The sequence below is a fragment of the Zea mays genome, chromosome 4 (assembly GCF_902167145.1).
Source record: "Zea mays cultivar B73 chromosome 4, Zm-B73-REFERENCE-NAM-5.0, whole genome shotgun sequence".
Taxonomy (NCBI): Eukaryota; Viridiplantae; Streptophyta; class Magnoliopsida; order Poales; family Poaceae; genus Zea; species Zea mays.
Genome location: NC_050099.1, coordinates 188,798,157 through 188,812,601, shown reverse-complemented (window position 1 = coordinate 188,812,601; position 14,445 = coordinate 188,798,157). Strand labels below are relative to the sequence as shown.

Here is a 14,445-nt window from a genome sequence, read left to right as displayed (position 1 = left end):
AAAGATCGGCTTCGTTTCCAATTGATATTGATGTGATATGATGTATGATGTGATGCTATGCGATATGATGCGATGATATGATGCAAAGAATGATGCTAATGCCGAAGACACATACCCACGCTGAAACACAATCTCTGCGTCCTCTTAGGAACCATCAAAATCTCTTTGCCGTTTATTTTTTGGCTTCACCGCTTATTTTTTGGTGTAAGTTCTGCATCCCCTTAGGAACGTCTTTTGAACTTCTTCGCCTTCTATTTCGGTGGTATTCACGTTGATTTTTCGCGCTTCGCCTTATATTTTGGCGTTATTTGGCTCTGCATTCCCTTTGGAACGACTTTTGAGTAGAAAACTTACACTGCGCTCCCTTGGGAATGACTTTCTGTAGCTTCGGCAAACTTACGCTGTGCTCGTTAGGAACGACTTTGTAGCTTCGGTAAAACTTGCAATGCAATTTTTAGCTCTGCATTCCCTTAGGAACGACTTTTGAGCTTCGGCAGTTTTTGATCTTCGTAAATTTGTGGGAAAGATATATTTCACTATTACAAGAACGAAGCTATTACAAGAAATTAAAAATGACAATACTAGATTTACATTGATTGTTCCTTATTGAAAAGAAAATGACAATGAATGTAAAAATGCTTCAGAGGTAGGATATCTCTCAATAGATGTGTTTTGATTCTGGCACAGTACTGTTGACTGTGCGAGCTTCAGATTCCTCCCTAAGATCTCGCTGCTGATGAGTCTGATGGCTCCCTTCTGGCTACTGACCTCGTGAATAGGCAGGTTGTAGTGGCGGCAGAGGTGGAAGCTATGGCCAAGAAGCCTGTGGCTGACTAGCCGAAGCAACAGAAGCTGCAGGATGATTACCCACATATTCTGGTATGTAGGGTGAGTGACACGAAGCAGTGTGTAGAACCTGCTTCGGTTGACTTTGTCGGGCTTCGGCTTCTGCGATCTCCTTCTGCTTTTGGATGATGATTTGGCACATTCTTGTAGTATGGCCCTTGTCTTCACCACAAAATAGACAGTAAACCTTCCTGGGTTGGTCCCCATATCTTCCTCCGAAGCCCCTGGCGCCTCTGCCTCTTGGAGCTGGCGTCCGAAAAGAGCTTTGTTGCTGCCTCGAAGAATGTGAAGAATACTGCAGCCTCTGCAGCTGACTTCCTCTGTCATCATTCTGAGTGGAGTTGTGAATTGACCTGACATGCCTCGGGTGGATTCTTCCTCCGGAGCCCCTGGTCAACTCAGAGAACTTGTAAGCTTCCTCCCTTCTTTGGCGGAAGTCATTGTCAGCCCTGATGTACTCATCCATCTTTTGAAGTAACTTCTCCAAAGTCTGCGGAGGCTTTCTGGCGAAATACTGGGCAGTAGGTCCTGGACGAAGCCCCTTGATCATGGCCTCAATGACAATTTCATTGGGCACTGTAGGCGCCTGTGCTCTGAGACGCAAGAATCTTCGGACGTATGCTTGAAGATACTTCTCATGGTCTTGCGTGCATTGAAACAGAGCCTGAGTTGTGATCGGCTTCGTCTGAAAGCCTTGAAAGCTTGTCAGTAGCATATCCTTGAGCTTCTGCCACGAAGTAATAGTCCCTGGCCGAAGAGAAGAATACCATGTTTGGGCCACATTCCGAACTGCCATGACGAAAGATTTGGCCATGACAACTGCATTGCCTCCATATGAAGATATGGTTGCTTCATAACACATCAAAAACTGCTTCGGATCCGAATGCCCATCATACATAGGGAGCTGAGGTGGCTTGTATGATGGAGGTCATGGGATAGCCTGTAGTTCTGCTGCCAAGGGAGAAGCATCATCAAAGGTAAAGGTATCATGATTAAAATCATCATACCATCCATCCTTATTGAATAGGCCTTCTTGAAGAAGCTCCCTGTGTTGAGGCCTTCGATCTTGTTCGTCTTGAGCAAGATGACGTACTTCTTCAGTGGCTTCGTCGATCTGCCTTTGAAGATCAGCCAGTCGGGCCATCTTCTCCTTCTTCCTTTGTACTTGCTGATGGATTATCTCCATGTTTCGGATTTCTTGGTCCAACTCATCCTCCTGGAGTGTTGGACTAGTAGCCTTCCTCTTCTGGCTTCGGGCCTCTCTGAGAGAAAGGATCTCCTGATTTGGGTCCAGTGGCTGTAGTGCGACAGCCCCTGGCGCTGAAACTTTCTTCGGCGGCATGACGAAGGTTCGTGCTTGCCGAAGGTGGTCAAAAAAGGGTTCACCGGAGGTGGGCGCCAATGTTGGGGACTTATTCTCAAATACTATGAATTAAGAACAAGGCAACACAAAATGTTAAAGGTTAAAGCCTTCATCCTTCGAAGCATTATTTCCCTTGGGATATAATGATCCTCAGACGAAGGTCATGAAGGTCATACCTTCATGATGGCAGTGAATGTTAAAATAGAAGAAGAAACATATGACATGAAAAATAACACAGATAATTATATCATATTATTCATTCTTCATTATGTAATCATGGAGATATAAGGACAAAATTGAATTACAAAAAGTACCTTCGGCTTGATAGAAGGCAAAAGAGTACAAGTGTGACGCACGAGCGAATACCAGTCAGCGTGAACAGTACGGGGGTACTGTTCATCTATTTATAGGCACAGGACGCAGCCTGTGAGAAATTACAATCATGCCCTTTACATTTATTATTGACTTATAGATAAATCTATGAGGACTAAAGAACCCTTTCCCCTTTAAGTCGGTTCCCTTTTCTACGATTGAGCTGAAGCTTCCTTGAGCGTGGCTTCGGAGCAGCGACAACCTTCGTCATGACCATGCTCCTCCCGTCGTGTATGCTTTTACTCTGAGTCCGAAGGTACCTGTCCATAAACCATACTTGGAAGACGTTGTTAAATTACGTTTTTGAGGACCTTCGGAGGACGAAGGCCCCCAACACATAGCTCATTTATATACCTTTGATCATATCTCTTTCATGTGCTATGACTCATGAGTTTTCAAGTATATTTCATGACAAGTCATAGATTGAAAGGGAAATAGAGTCTTCAGCGAAGACAAGGCTTCCACTCCACTCCATCATGTTATTTACACTTCGCCGTCACTCCGCATCGCTCTCCACTTTGGTATAATCCTTCACTCATATATTATTTGCCAAAGGGGGAGATAGTTTGAAAAAGGGCTCATATTTCACTCACAAGTATCCATTTTGGCGATTCATGCCAAAGGGGGAGAAAGTATTAGCCCAAAGCAAAAGGGCCGCACCACCACCAATTTCAAAAATGTAGTCTTTCATTTGTATTAAAGAAGTTTTTCAATTGGTATCTTATTTTTGATATAATTTCAAATTGGTATGACCTCTTTCAAAATTAATATCTAAAACCGTCTTGAACACTAAGAGTAGAATTTTATTGAGGGGGAGTTTTGTTTAGTCAAAGGAAAAGCATTTGAAATAGGGGGAGAAAACTTCAAATCTTGAAAATGCTTCTCAAAATCTTATTCATATACCTTTGACTATTTGTAAAATGTTTTTGAAAAGAATTTCACAAAGAATTTGCAAAAACAAAACTAGTGGTGCAAGCGTGGTCCAAAATGTTAAAATGAAGAAAACATCCATGCACATCTTATGAAAATATAAATTGGTTTAATTCCAAGTAACCTTTGCACTTACCTTATGCAAACTAGTTCAAGTCTGCATTTATATATTTGCTTTGGTTTGTGTTGGCATCAATCACCAAAAAGGGTGAGATTGAAAGGGAAATATGGTCACACCTTTTCCTAAATGATTTTGGTGGTTGAATTGCCCAACACAAATAATTGGACTAACTAGTTTGCTCTAGATTATAAGTTCTACAGGTGCCAAAGATTCACAACAAACTAATACAAAGATAAAAGAAAGGGTTTAAATTAAAGGAGCAAAGAAAACCAAAGGCAACCCTGGTCTGGCGCACCGGACTGTCTGGTGCACCAGAGTGAATCAACTCCAACTGCTCAGCTTCAGGTTTCTGGAATTGCCACTCCGCTATAATTCACTGGACTGTCCGGTATAGCACCGGACTGTCTGGTGTGCCAAGCGGAGCAACGGCTACTGCGCCAACGGTCGAGTTCAACGGTCGGCTGACAACGCTACAGTGCGGACTGCGCGCAGAGAAGTCAGAGCAGGCGCCAGAAGGCGCACCAGACAGTGAACAATGTCTGTTCGGTGCACCATCGGACTGTCCGGTGGCCCCACATGTCAGAGCTCCAACGGTCGAACCCTAACGGTTGGGCGACATGGCTGGCGCACCGAACTGTCCGGTGCGCCCTTCGACAGCAGCCTTCCCCAACGACCACTTTGGTGGTTGGGGCTATAAATACCCCCCAACCACCACACTTCAAGGCATCTAAGTTTTCAGCCATTACATTCAATACAAGAGCTAGTGCATTCAATACAAGACACAGTTAGAGTGAATCAAAATCTCTCCAAGTCCCAATTCCACTCAAAGCAATAGTGACTAGAAGAGAGAGTTTTGCCGTGTTCTTTTGAGCTCTTGCGCTTGGATCGCTTTTCTTCTTCCCTATTTCTTGTTCCCAAGACACTTGTAATCAAAGCAAGAGACACCGATTGTGTGGTGGTCCTTGTGGGGACTAAGTGCCCCCAATTGATTGAGAAGAGAAGCTCACTCGGTCTAAGTGACCGTTTGAGAGAGGGAAAAGGTTGAAAGAGACCCGGTCTTTGTGACCACCTCAACAGGAAGTAGGTTTGCAAGAACCGAACCTTGGTAAAACAAATCATCGTGTCACTCTCGCTATTTGCTTGTGATTTGTTTTTCGCCCTCTCTTTCGGACTCGACTTTATTTCTAACGCTAACTCCGGCTTGTAGTTGTGCTTAAACTTTATAAAATTCAGATTTGCCTATTCACCCCCCTCTAGGCGACTTTCAAAAGGCTTGTTAGGATGGGGAGATAGAGGTCAAGTTTCTTATGTTTCGGTCCATAATGGAACTAAATCTGAAATCTGTGGAGCAAACCACTCAATCCAGATCTCTATTTAATCAAACATTTTTTCATGATGTAGTTCCACATGTGAAATAACCACATGGATAACAACATAAATCTCTTTAGTGGGAAATAAGTTTATGTAATACATTTATGCACCCAGATATCAAGAAAAAAATATTGTGATACCATGTGCTATGATGGGAGGCTCCACAGTTCATCCCCCGTTCATAAAATGAGATGTTCCGATATCACTTCAACTTGAAACTTCTAATCTTGAATTTTTTATAGCCAGTGTTGCTGCTTTCTTAATTGCCTTCCTTTTCGATTGTAGGCTCTCAATAACTGGGGTCTTGGGCTACAGATACCTCTCATCAATTGTATTTTCTTAGCCATTTTTTCTGAAGTTTGGTTAATTATTTGCTTGAGTTCCACCTAACTATGCTAGCTGTTCATTGAGTATGAATTTGCAATACAGGAGGTGAGTGCAATTGATCCTGCCCGTGACAAACCGACCATCATAAAACCAGTTATCAGTAAGGTAGATACACTATCTCATTGTGCCTAGGAATTATTTTTATGGTGTTACTTAGTAACAATTATTCTCTTTGATGAACCACTGACACTCACTTCTATTGTAGTTTCGTGCTACAATTCAACTGCAATTTGATTTCCATCGGGCAATATACAACCTCATAACTGTCTTGGTGTGCCTCATAACTCACCTGTCGAATGATACATACATTTATTAGATTAGACTAAAATAATTACTTTGTTTTAGTATACTATGTATAAACTTCTAATAGAATTTATGCCTTCCACAGTTTCAGTTCAATGACAATGAAACTCATATTTTCTTTTACAATGATTCAGAACGGTAGATCTGGGAAGCCAGATGTCTCCCTAAATGAGCTTTACAATCAATCTGCTATGTATGTTACAGATGCTCATGCCCTGAAGCCAAATTACTCGGAATCTATATATATGCATATGTTACTTTCTCTACAATATGCCTGGGAGCTTCCTCTCTCTTTTTCCTACGAACTTCCTTGGCTAACAGTGTGATCTTTTGTCAAATGCAGGTCTATTTTAGCGCTTTGCGATTAGTCCGCTCTATGGTATAATCCATTTTTTTCTATTTCTAATGAATTGTGTTAGTTTTTCTCTCTTTGCTATTAGTATTGGCTGACAGTGTCATTTTTCTGTTTCTAATTAACCGTGTATTTATAATAATATTGCATATTTATACCGTCAGTATAGTATTAGTGTTACGATAATATTTTGTCACACGAATTTTGCATAACATAACGATGTTTGTTGTTTCGTATTTATGTTTTATATCAATTCTTAACTTCTGTGGCAACGCACGAGCACATACCTAGTTTATGTATATTTGTGTATCTTGTATTTTACAATATCATACATATACAACACACAGAAATGGTAGTAAAAATTTAAATTTTTACGCGACCAAACAATCTTTTCAGCCAAAACACACCAAATTCGATCAAAAGCACTAAAATCCGTCCGAAAACACAATTTGTCATTTTTATGTTTTTTTTTTCAATTTTGAATATCGAATAGAATTTTCAAAATTTACAAAAAAACAATCCTCATAGGGTCTGATAACAAAAAACACTAAAATTCAACGAATTTTGTTTGAAATTTCGAACCCTAGATTGGTCACTGTCCGCGGCTAGGATGGCGTCAACTAGATTCTCCTTTTGGCACCTGCAAATAAAATAGTACTATGTGCTATTACTTGTTACTATCTCCGTTATCGAATATTTATTGCCCTCTAGTTAATTTTTAACTGAACCGTGACAAAAAAAAACGAAGAGTGTTTAAGACAACAACACAATATCTAAAATATAGCTTTGATTAATATTTTTAATTAAAATACATAGAAAGTATTAACACATTTATATTTTATAAAAGTATTTTTAAAATAAATTGGTGCATATAAATATTAGGTTTTAAAACTTAATAATAAAACAGTTATTTATAGTTAAAATTTTATAAATCTAACTTAAATTGTGTCTAAAACAATAATAAATAATAGGACATCCGAGAGTGCAAGTTTACAAACACTGTCAATGAGTCCATAGCTCACCTGCCAACTGAACGAGAAGCTTCTCTGCCTGCTGGGCCGCCATGTCCAGCGATCCGCCCCAATAGAACATGTGCACCGAGGAACCTACCCGACACACGCCATCTTTTACGGTTTAGCCCTCCGTCTCTTTGCACACACACTCTCGCATTCCTCCCGTCGTCCTCGAAACCCTAGGCCAGACCACAGCTGAAGCCGAGCGGAGTTCTGCTCGCCGCCCATCGAATCCAGCTTCTCCAAGTCCAAGGTGTGTTCTCATCCCCCGGATCCGCCTGACGCCACATCTCCTTCGCGCCCTCCCCGCCTCACCGTGGCCCGATCCGCGCAGGCACCGCCGCGACCCCCATCGTCCGCACGACCTGGATCTGACGCGCCTCCCCCTGCCGCCGCCGCCCTCCGCCTCGTACCTTCTCGCGGCGACCGCCGTGCTCGGACTCCTCGGCGGCCTTCTACTCTACATGCTTCCCCGGAAGCGGGGGGTCGACGCCGGCGAGGTCCAGGACTTGCACAACAAGGCCCCCCGCACCGCCGCCACCGTCCCAGTCCAGGACAAGGACAAGCACCAGGAGGAGGTTGCGGAAATGGCCGGCAGGGCGCCCGAGATCGATGAGGACCTCCACAGCCGCCAGCTCGCCGTCTACGGGCGCGAGACTATGAAGCGCCTTTTCGGCTCTAACGTCCTCGTCTCTGGACTCCAGGGACTAGGCGCTGAGATCGGTATGTCTCTGCTCGTCATAAACTTGGAGCTTATGTATGTACAGTAATAAAATTGTGAGATAAAGGCCAACCGTTTTAACTTACTTGTCCGCTTGTAATTCCTTGGCTGATCTGGTCTCGCAAAATCTAACTATTGTTGTGTTACCACTTCCTCATGTGCCACCAGCTGCCGTGCTGTAGGATCTCGATATGTAGTTACTGTCTCAACTAGTCAATTCTCGTCACACCCCTTCTAAGCTCATTATCACCACATAAGACATACTTCTCATCGAATTGTTTCCATGATTACATAAACACTTCAATAATATTTGAAGTTGTACAACAGAAAGCTTATCTTAAACTCTTTCTACAACCAGTCTTATTGATGCATTAAATACTCAAAACACCAAGTTGTACCAGTGCTTTTTGTGATTGCACATGAATACCTGATCTGAGACCAGCTGCAATTTTTATTCTTGTGAACTGAATCTGTCTCAACGCAGCGTTGCCCCCCTAAGTATAACTTTCAGAATGTTAGTATGTACACACCTTATGATGTTAAAGCTTTCTTCACTGCACGTGCACATTAACCTCACCCTGTTTTGATTCTCAGAATCTCAGTACCAATTGCTATTCTGAAGCGGCATCAGGTTGCTGGTCAGTTAGATCTCCTGGCTCACTTGGCCAAAGGATTGAACATGTTTTATCGACAACGATAGCTGGCTTTGTTGCTTTCTAAAATTAGAGTTATGATGTGCACGCTTTTAGTCACCGGCACAACATGTGAGCTTCAGATCTAAAAGCAAAACATGTTTGCCCTAGTGTAGTGTGTTAATTCTTTTTATTGTATCGATGTTTAGCATTCAGTGTATCATGTTTAGCTTTTAAATTTTAAATTGCTTATGAGGATGCATATTATATCTTTTGTTCTGCTTTTCTACATGATTTGCTTATGACCATTTAATTTCTTCAGCAAAAAACCTTGTCCTCGCGGGTGTCAAGTCTGTAACCTTGCATGATGATGGCAAAGTCGAGCTATGGGACTTGTCAAGCAATTTCTTCCTCTCAGAGAAGGATATTGGGCAAAACCGTGCTCAAGCTTGTGTTCCAAAGCTACAGGAGCTTAACAATGCTGTCATCATCTCTACCATAACTGGTGATTTAACCAAGGAGCAGCTTTCTAACTTTCAGGTACATGAGCATGGAATGATCTGTAGTTTGCTTAAGTGTTTGTATTGTATAAAAAATGTTTAGACTAATAGACTCTAAATTGACCAGCAATCATGTAAAATCTATCAGTTCAGTGACAAAAAAGTCATGCAAATTCCTATTAACAATATATCGAAAGAGAACTCTACATTTTTAGAACATTGTGCCATGTGAAACATGTCTTATAAAAATGGGCATATGGAGTATTCCAAAGGTTTTATTAATAAGTCAGCTGTATAGTAAAATATCTAAGTAAAAAGACGCCAAATGGTTTATCTTCATCTGTTGACACATCATCACGTTAATGCATTTTTTCTTGCATATATTCTTCCATGCAAGCATTGTGCGTAGAGGGTTTTATCTATTTTTTCTAGGTTTAATGAAGTTTCAATGCCATGCTCCTGTTTCAAATGGTGGCAACTATTTTGCACAATGCATGTATGGTATGTTTGAAGGACAGGCCTGGTGCAGTGGTGAGATCTCACAGAGTCACCAGGCCACAGGTTTGAAGCAGGCCCCCTTTGGGGAGGGGAAGACTTGCCTCAGTTTATCTCTTCTTAGACCCCACTCATATGGGAGCCTCCGGCATGGGATCTGCCCCTTTTTACATGTATGCTATGTTTGGGTGAGCTCCAGTGGCTGGGGGTGTCTCTAGCTCCATATTTTCATGGAGCTTGAGCTGGGAGATAGATTGGGGGTAGTGAGTCACCTGCTTCCTAATTCAGGTTAGCTAATGTTAAATGCTTAAACTACTTTATTTTAGCTTGCACACTCCATAACCTGAGAATTCTGGAGCTGGCGCTCTCTCAGGTAGGGCTTCACTTGAAAATATTTTTCTTGTTAATGGGGATTAGTTGATTCAATGTACTGATCCTTTTTGGAATATTTTAATATGTGTTTCTTGATTAGATTAAAGATTTGGTTGCCGCGTATTCTCGAACTGATAATTTCCTGGTCAACTAACAGGCTGTGGTCTTCACTGATATCAGCATAGAAAAAGCAGTTGAGTTTGATGATTACTGTCATAGCCACCAGCCACCAATTGCTTTCATTAAGTCAGAAGTTTGTGGCCTTTTTGGCAGTGTTTTCTGTGATTTTGGTCCTGCGTTTACTGTTTTGGATGTTGATGGTGAGGAACCACATACAGGAATTGTGGCATCAATCAGCAATGACAATCCAGCACTTATTTCTTGTGTGGATGATGAGCGTCTGGAGTTCCAGGATGGTGATCTAGTTGTTTTCTCTGAAGTGCATGGAATGACCGAACTTAATGATGGAAAACCAAGAAAGATTAAGAATGCAAGACCTTATTCTTTTACTCTAGAAGAAGACACCACCTCATATGGCACTTATATTAGAGGTGGTATTGTCACTCAGGTGAAGCCACCGAAGGTTCTTAAATTCAAAACCTTGAAGGAGGCAATCAAGGAGCCAGGAGAATTTCTCATGAGTGATTTCTCCAAGTTCGACCGCCCACCTCTTTTGCATTTGGCCTTCCAAGCTTTGGACAAGTTTAGGACTGAATTGACACGATTCCCTATTGCTGGGTCAGCTGATGATGCACAGAAGCTGATAGATCTTGCTATTGGTATTAATGAAACTCTGGGTGAGAGTAAGCTTGAAGAAATTGACAAGAAGCTCTTGCAGCATTTCGCAAGTGGTTCCAGGGCTGTTTTGAATCCTATGTCTGCAATGTTTGGTGGTATTGTAGGTCAGGAGGTTGTTAAAGCATGCTCAGGGAAATTCCATCCACTTTACCAGGTAGGACTGCTGCTTCTTTCTATAATTATGTATAATACGATTTTCTATATTCCCTTGCTAAAATTGATAGATGTTTTAGACAAGATCCGATCAAACTTCTGAACTTTGACAGTCTATTAACTTATAAAATATATATAGTTTGGAAACATAAAAGATCATTTATGTAGATTTTCCTTGAAAAGAATTTCCATAATATCCTAATGCCATTGGAATATATCCTAATAGAAAATTGTAGCCAAATTTGCACTTTGGGGGTTGTTATCAGTTAAAAATTGTTTGAGATTATTTGACTGGAGAGTATATGTTTGCAGAAAGTTCATATTATTAATGTGTTGACTTGATTTTACAGTTCTTCTACTTCGATTCTGTGGAATCTCTGCCAGTTGAACCGTTGGAGCCTAGTGATCTGAAGCCAGAGAACAGTAGATATGATGCACAAATTAGTGTCTTTGGGGCTCAGCTTCAAAAGAAACTGGAGCAGTCAAAAATCTTCATGGTTGGTTCTGGGGCTCTTGGATGTGAATTCTTGAAGAACCTTGCGTTAATGGGTATTTCTTGCAGTCAAAACGGGAAGCTGACTGTGACAGATGATGATGTTATAGAGAAAAGCAATCTCAGTCGCCAGTTTCTCTTCCGTGACTGGAACATTGGACAGCCCAAGTCCACAGTTGCTGCAACTGCTGCTATGACAATTAATCCCGAGCTTCATGTGGAGGCCCTTCAGAACAGAGCAAGCCCTGATACTGAAAATGTGTTTAATGATGCCTTTTGGGAGAGCTTAGATGCTGTTGTTAATGCATTGGACAATGTCACGGCAAGGATGTACATTGACTCCAGATGTGTATATTTCCAGAAGCCACTTCTTGAATCAGGTACTCTGGGTGCCAAGTGCAACACACAGATGGTCATTCCTCACCTAACAGAGAACTATGGGGCATCCAGAGATCCACCAGAAAAGCAGGCACCTATGTGCACTGTACATTCGTTTCCTCACAACATTGATCACTGCCTGACATGGGCTAGATCTGAGTTTGAAGGTCTACTTGAGAAGACTCCCACTGAAGTAAACGCTTTCCTGTCGAACCCTGGTGGATATGCAACGGCAGCAAGAACTGCTGGTGATGCACAGGCTAGGGACCAACTTGAGCGAGTTATTGAATGCCTTGAGACAGACAAGTGTGAGACATTCCAAGATTGCATTACCTGGGCCCGGCTGAAGTAAGTTGTGCATCCCTTCTCTACCCCTTGCACCCTTGTTTCTTAATTTGCATAGTTTGTAGGTGCATGCACCAGCTTTACATTTATTTCATTTTACTCGTGTTGACTAGTATAAGTCTAATGGTTCTCTACCCCTTGCACCCTTGTTGCTTAATTTGCATAGTTTGTAGTTTATTTCATTGCACTCGTGTTAACTAGTATAAGTCTAATGATTCTTACTCTGTTTTTTGTTGATGGTTTATATTAGGTTTGAGGATTATTTCTCCAACCGTGTAAAGCAGCTGACATTCACTTTTCCTGAAGATGCAATGACTAGCTCTGGTGCTCCTTTCTGGTCCGCTCCTAAGCGGTTCCCGCGACCTCTGGAGTTCTCATCTTCTGACTCAAGTCATCTTAGCTTCTTGTTGGCTGCTTCTATATTAAGGGCAGAAACATTTGGAATACCCATACCTGATTGGGCGAAAAACCCAAAGAAACTAGCTGAAGCTGTGGACAAGGTCATTGTTCCGGATTTCCATCCAAAGCAGGGTGTTAAGATAGAGATAGATGAGAAGGCTACTAGCCTATCCTCTGCATCTGTTGATGATGCTGCTGTCATTGAAGAGCTTATTGCAAAGCTGGAAGCAATTTCTAAAACATTGCCACCAGGATTCCATATGAACCCTATACAGTTTGAGAAGGTCAGTTGGTCCAGTTAATCAATTTTAGAAGTTCTTGTACACGCATGAACAGTAGCTTCTGTTAGATGCCTGATTTCTTTTAGCTGTTTCTTGGTCGGTATTCAATGCTGAGTTATTTTATTATGCGCAGGATGATGATACCAATTTCCACATGGACTTGATCGCTGGCTTTGCCAACATGCGGGCTAGGAATTACAGCATTCCTGAAGTTGACAAATTGAAGGCAAAGTTCATAGCTGGAAGAATCATCCCAGCCATCGCCACCTCAACTGCAATGGCCACCGGCCTTGTCTGCCTGGAGCTTTACAAAGTCCTTGCTGGTGGGCACAAGGTTGAAGACTACCGGAACACATTTGCGAACCTGGCGATCCCCCTCTTCTCCATGGCGGAGCCTGTGCCACCCAAGACCATCAAGCACCAAGACATGTCCTGGACCGTGTGGGACCGCTGGACGGTAACTGGCAACATGACGCTGAGGGAGCTCCTGGAGTGGCTGAAGGAGAAGGGCTTGAATGCGTACAGCATATCATGCGGGACCTCGATGCTGTACAACTCCATGTTCCCGAGACACAAGGAGCGGCTGGACAAGAAGGTGGTTGATGTGGCCAGGGAGGTGGCCAAGTTGGAGGTGCCTTCCTACCGCCGCCATCTGGACGTTGTTGTGGCCTGTGAGGACGACGACGACAATGACGTCGACATCCCGCTCGTGTCAATTTACTTCCGGTAAAGAGGGACACACTGCCCGTTTATATACATGAATCTTGTGCGATGTTTGTCAGAAGGATCGTGTCTATAAGTTGCGCATGCAACCTCCAGGACTAGGCTTTGCTTAAACGCATGCTGATGGATTTCCCGAGCTGGGTAGAGCTGGCTGGGAATCGTCGCTGAGATTTGGGTTCACCGTTATGGAATTCTTGGAATGACAGTTACTGCAAGGCACTGTTGCTGCCAAGTGTTGTTGTCTTTGTACTTGGGATCTTCGATGCGTGCATGTGCCGGTGTTATGCTTGCGATTTTTTCAGTGATGTACATGTGCCGTGCTCTCTTTAGATTTCGGTAACTACAGAAATGTTAGAGGGGTTGGGTTGCACTTGCACGAGGGTGCTCGTGCATCGATCTTTATGTGTGGACGGCAATGGATATGATGGTGAGTGATGACTACGGGTTGGGTGGTCGTACTGGCTGCCTGTAGCTGTAGCACGTTTGGGTTGTCTGCCGTGGACAAGCACAAGCTGAGCTGTCGTTCGATGCACATGCGATTGTTTCTAAACTACTACCAAAAACTTTGATATGTAATGGGTGCAACAGTGTTTGGCCAGATAAAGCCATGACTACTACATAGGAGGACCTGAAGCCTGAAGGTGAACATTAAAATAAAATGTCAGGAACACAAAAAAAATTGGTAAAAAATAAAAAAGCCATGTCTACTAACTACATAGGAGGACCTGAAGCATGAAGGTAAACATTAAAATAAAATGTTAGGAACAAAAACAAAAAAATGGTAAAAAGTAAAATATCACCAGGGGTGTTGCGAGAATCGAACTCGCGACCTCTCGCACCCGAAGCGAGAATCATGCCACTAGACCAAACACCCAAGTCTGGTTTGTTTGGATCCGTACCATGCTAAATGATAAATGACCCGAATCATGTAACTTTCACGCCACTGCTGCTAGTCTAAACACCTGTTTAAAACATCTAAACATTGCGCACGTAGTTGGCTATTCAATCCGTTTAAACATGTACCAGTCCATTAGCTACGAGTGTGGTGCCAGCTGCAGTTCTTGGATCCTCCACTGCTCCGTCACCTCCGTGCGGTT

At 42.5% G+C, this 14,445-nt stretch overlaps 1 protein-coding gene and 1 non-coding gene across 2 annotated transcripts; one reads left to right on the top strand and one right to left on the bottom strand.

Moving 5' to 3' along the window:
* Window positions 1-7,221: 7,221 nt before the first annotated feature.
* LOC100279472 (uncharacterized) lies at window positions 7,222-13,580 on the top strand. The gene is made up of 7 exons (NM_001317821.1): window positions 7,222-7,311; window positions 7,393-7,781; window positions 8,734-8,951; window positions 9,936-10,730; window positions 11,080-11,948; window positions 12,196-12,628; window positions 12,759-13,580. The coding sequence occupies exons 2-7, from the start codon at window positions 7,523-7,525 to the stop codon at window positions 13,353-13,355; spliced, it is 3,171 nt and encodes a 1,056-aa protein (NP_001304750.1). The 5' UTR covers window positions 7,222-7,311; window positions 7,393-7,522; the 3' UTR covers window positions 13,356-13,580.
* A 570-nt stretch (window positions 13,581-14,150) lies between these two features.
* Window positions 14,151-14,222, bottom strand: TRNAP-CGG (transfer RNA proline (anticodon CGG)). The gene has a single exon. It is a non-coding gene; the product is annotated as a tRNA-Pro (tRNA).
* Window positions 14,223-14,445: the final 223 nt, after the last annotated feature.